The sequence below is a fragment of the Mesitornis unicolor genome, unplaced genomic scaffold, assembly GCF_000695765.1.
Source record: "Mesitornis unicolor isolate BGI_N332 unplaced genomic scaffold, ASM69576v1 scaffold6143, whole genome shotgun sequence".
Lineage (NCBI taxonomy): Eukaryota > Metazoa > Chordata > Aves > Mesitornithiformes > Mesitornithidae > Mesitornis > Mesitornis unicolor.
Genome location: NW_010172513.1, coordinates 3,313 through 12,434, shown reverse-complemented (window position 1 = coordinate 12,434; position 9,122 = coordinate 3,313). Strand labels below are relative to the sequence as shown.

At 47.2% G+C, this 9,122-nt stretch overlaps 1 protein-coding gene across 1 annotated transcript in view; it reads left to right on the top strand.

Annotated features, from left to right (window-relative positions):
* LOC104537507 overlaps positions 1–1,291 on the top strand; it is a 20,386-nt gene extending 19,095 nt beyond the window's left edge. Inside the window, exon 16 of the mRNA XM_010180407.1 lies at positions 959–1,291. Coding sequence (XP_010178709.1) covers positions 959–1,110 — 152 coding nt within the window. The 3' untranslated portion in view covers positions 1,111–1,291. The remainder of the gene's footprint in view (positions 1–958) is intronic.
* Positions 1,292–9,122: the final 7,831 nt, after the last annotated feature.

Sequence of the window (9,122 nt, the reverse complement as noted above, 5' to 3'; positions counted from 1 at the left end):
TGGTGTTGAGCAGTCGTATTTTCCCTGCTTATCACCAATGGCACCTCCAGTGGCTTCCGCCACAGGCCCCGCTTCATGGTCAGTTTTAGAGCAGTGGCACAACTGCAACGAACTCTTCCCTTCCCCACTGCACGAGCCTTGTTTGTCACAACAAAATTAGTGTGTAATGTGTGTTTGGCAAACGCTTCATGATGGCAAGCATCTGATAAAAGAGCACAAGCTGGGACCTGTTAGCCTTTCTCTCCAGAAACTCCATAGGAATCACGTGCTCCCAGGCTGCAGTTGAACAAGCTCCCTGCTGCTCAGCAGGACTCAGTCTGGCTTTGCCCACGGCCAGTGTGCTGGGGCACTGTGATACTTTATTTGCTTGGTCAGGAATACCTGCCAGTGTAAGTGTAAGCAGCCTCGAGGGCTCTTAGTGCTTTGATTGGGCCCCAACTGGGTGTGGTTTTTAAGGATTTTTTTTTCCCAAACTTAACCTTAATGAATCCCATTCCCGTCCAGCCTATACAGCACAGGTCTTATTGCCACCATTTAAAAGCGTAGGTCTGATCCCATTCTTTGCTCTTGCAGACTCTGAAATTCCTCTGGAGAGAGGGGGAAGGGGGAAGGAATGGATCTGTCCCTACTCGCCAGAAGATGCTCCCTTAATTGGTTACTAGAGGCGATACCCATGTCTGAAACTGCTGCTGTCTTCTCTTTGTTGAGTCTCTGTAATTCTGTTTGTCTTCCAAATAATTCTTTCTTTCCTTGGCAGAAGGTAAACTCAAGGGAAACTAGAGAAACTGTGTTCTTAATCCCCCCATAGTACGGTCGTTAAGTCCTGTCTTATCTTTACATTTCCCTGCCAGAGTGAGACTGAGTTTCCTCTGGCCCATCTTTCCACATTGCTTAGCCCGCAATGTGAGCTGGTATCAGTTAAATGAAAGCTTCTTAATCTCCTCCTTTCTGCTTCCAGATGAACTGGATGATCTCTTCACAACAGCTGGGCTGGAGAAAATCCAAAATCTGGTTGATCGGCGATTGCAAGTGAACCGTGGGAAACAAATGACGATGTACAGAGTGTGGATCCAGTGCAAGTACCGCAAGCCTGCCACCCCTCAGCTGTGAGGAAACGGGGTGTGCTTTTTAGATTGGAGCCTCTTCGTGGCTACGTGCAGCATCTCCTTCTGGTGAGATGTGGTTTTATGGAATTCAGCACGCACAGGACCTCAGTGCCTTTTACAGTGCCTGGCATCACTTCAAGGACGAATGCTCTAAAAGGAGACCAAACAGTTTTTTAGATTCCTTGCTACTGGTCTGAGCTTTTATAATTATTTATGGTTTTAACAACTTAAGAATGGTCATGCTGTCTTACAGCAGCTGAGCAAGTTGAGTAGCAAGTCACTCTTACTCTGGATTTCCACATGAAACAGAAGGAGAGTTTTGACCTTACCTCTGTGTTGTGTACTCTTGTCTGGGGAACAAAAAATATACAAAGAGTAAATCTGTTCTTCTCTGCAACTGGTCACTAGGCCCTCAATCCCTTAGCCAGCTATTCTCAGGCAGCTCTCTTCTAGTCGTTCAAGTTTGTGCAAGTCCACATGCTAAAATACATTGATGGAGGGCAGGAACTGAGCACATGCTGGTTTCTTGGTGCCAGCTTCCCCATGGGTGCCTTGTGGTATGCAGATAACCTGTGGAGAAAGCAGATTATGCTGCCTTGCCCTCACTCTCCTCAAGGATGTTCATCCAGGGAGCTAGCACACTGTGGCTTAGGTGCTGTAAATTCATATGGGGCAAGGTTTAGACTGCCAAAGATTTGGGACTGATGCCAGTTTTGAGGCACCTCCAGAGTGCAAAGTATTACAAGCAGCTCACAGGACCAGGATTAACACAGAGTTACCTGCTTTGTCTGCTTGAACAGTGAGAAACTGTTCTTCCTGGCTGCAGCCCTCAGGTCATGAACAGCACTGCCCTGTCATGGTAGTGTGCTAAACCCAAGTAGACAAGACACCTGTCTTTGATAAGAAATCTGAAGAATGTCTACCACTCTTGTTTGATTTCTTAGAGGAAGCCAACATTGTGGCTTTCTGAAGGTATTTCCCCACCTTTGACAGCAAATACCTTTTATCTCAACTTGTTTTCTTTTGTTATTTTTAGGGTGTGGTACAACACGTATTAGAATAAATCTTGTGGTAGTGCTTTTCAGTGCTGATTTGACTAATATAAGTCAGGCTTCCACAGAAACTCACATGCCTCTGTGCATCTGATCTGAAAGATTCGGGCCACCATTAAGCAACTACAGGTTGCTGCTGCTTCTGTTACTGTGAGTCTCACTAGTGCCTGCTCTTGTCTCTCAGGAAGGGAAAGCCTTGCCTGATAATCTCCTACCATGCTTTAGTTCATGAAGCAACAAGGTCTGCTGTGTGTACACTGCTGGCTGAAGAGCAGTTCATGCTACACAAAGCATGTGTATTTTGTTAGCTAGACACTTGTAGCTTACAGTTGCCTAAGAATAACTGCCAACTGCAGGGACACATAGGTTATGAAATAACTGCTGTCTTGAAACGGGAGAAAGAGTAAAGAATGTAAAGATGAAGAAACATCACTGCTGTCTTTGGAGAGTCTGCAGGAGTCTTGGAGGGTCAAACCATGAGCACCCTGATTTGTAAAGCCTTGGAAAGGGCTGCAGCAATGCTCTGTGCTGGGCATGTGGCAGCACGATCAGTTCCTAGCTTCCACGTCACTGTGTCACCCTGCAGGTGTTGGTGTGGCTGCTACCCGCAGGCTTCTGGGTCAGGACATCTCAGCCCTTCCTGTGGAAAGGGGACCCAGCAAATCCATTCGCACCACAAAGGCAGACTGCAGTGCTGGGGTGGGAATGGAAATGCACCGTTGCTTTTAGATATATAAAAATATGTATGTAGCTGTTTTAAGTAGTGTCAAAATAGAATCAAATAACTGGGAAGATAATTCTTGTTGAATTTGTTGTACTGTATTTCATAACGGGCTAAAAAACTTTCCAGCGTCTGCAAATGACAGAGGAGGAGAAAAGGCTTGAAGCAGCTGTTTTTGGAAAGCAGAAAAATGAACAGGAGATCATTTTGCTTCACAATTACTGTGTGACCTTTCCTGCTTCTCCATCTCCTGTCCTTTTTTGTAAAGGCTGTTCAAAAATCATACCTTGCTACTGATCTGCCCATGATACATCTTCACTAAGGGAAAACAGCACATGGAGGAAGCACGTGTTCCTTGGCTTTCCAGCTCCTGTCCATCAGCGTGTGGGCTTGAAAAGCTGAAGGGAACCATAGCGCTGAAGGCAGCGAAAGCAGGAGAAAATGTAAACGAGGGTCTTAAATTCTCCTGTCCCTCCTGCTCACCTCTAATGCATTTGGCTTCTGCCAGCACAAGCCTGACTCAACCCAGAAGCTGTGCAGCCGCTGCTGTGGTTTCGTGCTAGATTTACAAAGTCTGGTCCCTTGGCAAGGTTGGCACCTCAGGCAAGGTCTAGGCAAAACACAGCTTAAGGCCTCTAGGAGCTGATCAAGCTCACGTCTCCTCATCTCACCCAGGCAAAGAGTCAGGCTTAGCAAAAGAAGTCCTGTGAGTGTTCAACGCGACGTGACTCGTGTAACGAGCTCTGTCGCTTGCAGTGAAAGACCTCCCATGTGTTGCTGGTGCTGTAGGCAGTTCTCTGGGGTCCTTTTCCTCTTGGTCCCTGGAGGGAAATCTCCTCCTGGGATAGCTTTATCTCTCTGGAAGAAAAATTATTGACTGGGGTAAACAAGCGGCGTAATTTGTGTGAATTAAAGTAATTTGAAAAATGCCTTATTAATCATCCAAAGGCTTGGAAAATGTTTTTAATTATAAAGATAATTTATTTAAAGTTGATGGACTCCCCTTTAAATTTAAACTGAATGGGAGAAAATGAAGGCTAGTAATTTATTTGTTTTTCCTTTCAAAGCTATGTCCCAGTTGCCTGCCTGGTTTTGACTTGGGCTTCATGCAAAAACTTGCAGCCCTGTGCGCCTGCAGCCATTGAAGTGGCTCCTTGCCTTTCTTAATGCTCTTCATTCTGCTGCAGCATTTAAGCAATCGCTCAACGTGAACCATGCTGGGCAGATATGCCTTTGTTTCCAGTCCTCTTGGTGGTGTTCAGAGGGCAACAAGTTATTGGCCTTGAATTGAGCCAGGCCTCCTACAGACAGATACTGTCTGAGCTGCCTTCATCAGTCTCTGCCAGCTCCTGTTCATTCTGAAGCTGCTGCTCTCCTGTGACTCTGGGCCTCGCCTCCCACACAGCTCCACTCGGGTACCTTGGTCCTGACTTGCAGCAGCTTCTGCCATTCCCACCTTGGGCCTGCTGAGCAGGCTGGGTTGCACAACGGCTTTCTACCATGTTCAAAGGAAATCTCCAAATTCGCTTTTACTACACTAAAAAGCCGGCTTAAGGGCCTTTATTTTTTATTTTTTTCCTTTTTAGCAGTGTAACATTAGCTTTAAAGCCATTCTGAAGGTACCTACTCTGGTTTTGTTCCCAGCTTTCCAGTCCTGTGGTCTGACAGGCAATGCCAGCGTAGCTGTCGAACCTCCCAAGCAGAAGAGATGATTTCATAGCTCTTCAGAGGCGCTGCCCCTATGATTCTGGAGCCAGACATTGTTCCACTTCAAGAAGTCTGGTCCTGGCTCTTGCCAGAGGATGGTGGATTTCCTTGGAGGTTCAGAGATTGTTTTGGCTGGAAGGGAACTTTATCATCACCTATTCTGACCCTCAGCGTAACACTTCCATGTAAGGATTATGGCATCGAGCCTGTGACTTGGCCTGAGCCAGAACTAGTTCTTCCAAAGGGCTTTTGATCCAGCCATGATGCTGAGGGCTCAAGTGAAGGGCAAAGAACCCTTTCCCTCCCAAGGTACATTGTTCCTCTCGCATTTCATGGATCAGCTAGAAACTGGGAGGTGGGAAGGGAACGGGGGAGGTAAAGAGAAGAAGAGGCTGGAGGGGTTATTTCTGATACCCTCACTTCATAAATAAATAAATTGTACATCTCACTGAAAATTGGAACTTTCTCAGGATCTTCTTGACAGCACAGGAAATGGGAAATGGCAGCCGTCCTTGGTGATTTTTATTGTTACAACAAATGCTGTGGGGCCAGACACAACTGTCTTCTGTCCCAAACTCTTTGGCTCCACCTTCTCAGGGTACGTCACCACCATCTCTTACCCTGCAGTTAATTGTAGTGCTCCAGGGTAAATTGTTTTCAATAAAACAAGAGGTGTGAGCAGAAGGAACCTCCATGTGCACATGGCAGTGGCTGTTGGCATTGCATCGTAACTAAAGCTGAAAGAGCTTAGTTTTGTCATTGGCATTGGGATGAGCCCTGCCTGGTCTCCAGTTGGATTCCCTACAGGAATCACAGGCCCAAACTGAACTTAACTCTTTTTTTCGGAGCACAAATGAGAGATGCACAAGTTTTGATGCCTAGAAATAAGAGCATGGAGGAGGAGAAGGCCACAGGGGCCAAGTTATTAAGGGATTTGGGGAGCATCCTTCCATCTCTGTAAAGACAGAGGGAAACTGAGTCATGCAGTTGTCTTTTTTTCTCCTGATCAGTCAACTGGATCTGATTTGTCAATCAGAGCAGCGCCACCACTTTTGGTTTGGTGCCATCTTGGGGAAAATTAGTCCAGAAGAGAAGAGACCTGATCAGGATCACTTTTGTTATTGCATCTATTCATCTACCTTGACAGGGGTGTGTGCCTGGCACACATCTTTTTCTACAGTGTCCGTAGAATTCTGACTCTTAACAGTGTTGTCACATATGTTTGCTTCAGGGCAAGACAGAAATTACTAGAAAAACAAGGAGGGAGGAATTTTTTGGAGGACTCTCCTGCGAACCGAGGTGCTCCAGAGGGAAAGGAATTGTCAGCTCTGTGCTTAAGTCAGCAAAGCTCTGGAGTTTGTGCTTAGCTCTTGCTGAAGGCAGTGAGTTCCTGTGCGTAAGTGCCTTGCTGAATGGGAGCTTGTATTGCCGAGAAAGTGGGACACAGCGCAGGAAATTACCTGTGTAGGCAACAGTGAGTGCTAATAGGAACTAAATAAGGATACAAGCTTTGCTATGGAGAGCACAGGGCAGACCTGGCAGCTTGGCTGGAACACGGGCAGGGAGAAGCAAGAAAATCTCAGCCATGTGTGCCTCTGTTTTCACCTCCTTCCCAAAGGCTGTGTGGTTTGACAGGAGGTGTCGTGGAGTGAGGGTTTTTACTCTTGAAAATACGGTCTTTGACCCACGGTTGGATGAGTGGGAACTGGCTGTGGTTGGAAAGCACTGATGGCAAAGGTTGGTAGCAAATCTAACGTGTCAGGACCCCAGCCCGTTGGTCCTTGGCTGTTTCCAGGAAGGAAGAACATTCTGGTGAGGTTTGGACCCCGCTGCTCTAAACTGCGCTCACTGGTACTGAATAACCCCAGAGAGGCTTCACTGCAAGCGTGTGAACAGCAGCTCGATTCTGGGGTGGAGTGCAAGCATGACTGCTGTATTCAGATTGTTTGAATGTTTTGTACTTCAAAGGACCTTGGTAGCTCTTGTGTTTTTGTGTTATTTGGGTCTGGGGAGTTCTGGGGGATTGTGGCCAATCCTTGGGCCTACGAAGCTTTCAGCTCACGTGAAGTGGGAAGTTGCTGTTTGCAGTCCTGGGTTGCAGAGGCCAGGCTCACACCTCTGGGATGTGTATGGGGAATCTGCTCTACAGCTGTGAGTGGAGAGGTGCCCTGCCACCCTTCTCCGGGGGCACTGGATGGGGCTTTCCTCATTTAGAGAGAAAATTGGCTGATCCCCCCTCAGACTTCATCCATGGGACCAAGCAGGAGGCAAGGAGCTGGGTCCCCTCAGCTGGGGAGCACCGCCTGGGCAGGTACATTACGCTGCAGTCTTTAATTACACAGCCACACATTTTTTTCCACATTCGGTGCCAAGGGTGGATGTGAAGAGGTCGATCAAGGTTGCGTGGAAAACTAAATCTGGCTTTTCCTCAACTTCAAGTCACTTCTTCCCTACTGAGACGAGCCTTGTTATGGAGGCTGGTTTGTATTTACAGACGTTCACACAGAGGCTGAATACACTTACGGAAATATGCATGCAGTAACTCTGGCTTTACAATGGGATGTTGATTTAATTTTCCTCTTACTCAAATCTGTGAGCAGTTGTTTCAAAAGCCCTGCAAGGTAGGGTGGTGTTATGCCCTTCCCTACTGAGACGAGCCTTGTTATGGAGGCTGGTTTGTATTTACAGACGTTCACACAGAGGCTGAATACACTTACGGAAATATGCATGCAGTAACTCTGGCTTTACAATGGGATGTTGATTTAATTTTCCTCTTACTCAAATCTGTGAGCAGTTGTTTAATCCAGGCTTTCAAAAGCCCTGCAAGGTAGGGTGTTGTTATGCCTGTTCTGTGCAGGAGGAAGAGAAGCAGGGGCCAAATTCTGCTGAGACTGATACCCCCTTGTATTGTAGGAAGCTGATGATGGGTGAGGACAGGGGAGGATTGCTGGCACGTGAAGGAGAATCCCGTTGTTTCAGGTGCATGCAGAAGAAAAAGCAGTGGGTTTTGGTTCCCTTTGGCCATGCCGTGGTGGTTGTGCAGGTCCAGGTGCCTGCACGAAGGGAGCTGCCTCCTCCAGCAGGACACACGCTCCCTTGGATCAGGGCCGCTCTGAGGTTGCGCTTGGCTTGCTGCTCTGTGGAGGTTGAGGGACCTGGATGCTTTCCTACTGGGTTCGGGTATCAAAGCCTCCCTAATGGGATACCTGAAGGTGTAGACAGAGGGAGGGGCAGGAACAACTCCGAGATAAACCCCATTGTGTGGGAGGGCGGAGGCTCTCTGAATGGCCTCAGGAAGGAGTCAGGCGATGGCATGTTATCTTTGAGTAGCTGAGATACCAACTTTCTCCCAGTCTAATGAGAATGAGGAGAGACCCTTTTAATGTTCCTAGTGAGGGAAAGGCTGTGCCAGGAGCCCTACCTCGCTGGTATCCACACGAGGGTGAGATGTTTTGAATGCTCCTTCCCTTGCGACTCATCCCTTTTTAGGAAGAACAGAATCTGCTCTGCAGGCAAGGGTTGGCCTCTTCTGGATGTGATGCCTAGAGGTGAGATCATCCCCCAGTGCTAAAACCTTAACAAACCTGTTGAGTGCTGAACACTTTTGTTGTTTTGGTTTAGTTTTCGGTTTGGTTTTTGTCTGGGCTTTTTTTTTTCTGTATCAATGGCTGTATTTTTTATTATTATTTGAGATCCCTGATGCCAGGTCTTTAACATTTTGAAGGCTCGGGCTATTCGATGCTTTTCTCAAGTCCCCAGCTCCTGGAGTCCTGCTATCACTGAGGCATCTCAGCTCTCTTTCTTTGTGTATGTGTTACATTATGTCAGTACATCTCTTGGCAGTACAGAAATGCTAGGAAAAATGCAGTTAGAGTATTTCACAAGCCTGGAAAAGCAGAGGCAAAGGGAAGACACCAAAAAAACACACTAAAAAGATCTGGAGCTCGATTTCTGGTGTTTTATCTTTTCATAATTCAAGGCAAAAAGAAGTTGTTCCATGCTATGTTAAAATATCTCTAAAATCTCACCCATTTTTGGTCAAATCTAACATGCATCAGCAGTGAAGCTGCGATGCAAAGGCAGAGGTTTGCCCTTATTTTGCTAGGCACGCCGTGCTGGCTGGAGGGGAGCTCTCAGGCTGCTCAAGTCGAATCCAGTGACAGAGAAAATGGCTGCGGCAGCCGAGTGGTTCTTCAAAACACGATCCAAGTGCTCCGTGCCAAGGATATCGCTGACATCCAAGGAGACCAATGCAAGAAGATGAGAGCTGCCACGGGGGATGTAATGGGAAGCATTAACGCTGGCTGATGGCAGAGCTGGAGAGCAGGATCTGTACGGGAGGAACCTGGCAGAGATGATGGTGTAGGAGGGCTGGCTTGCCCCCATGAATGAGAGAATATTTGGTCAGCCATGTATATGTGAGCGTTGCTCATAACCATCCCGTCGCCAGCTCTCAAACCAGCTCAGGGGCTCTTAGGAAGTTAACAAACAAGTGGGAAAACAGAATAGTTTTTGCTTGTCACTAAAGTGCGGGCT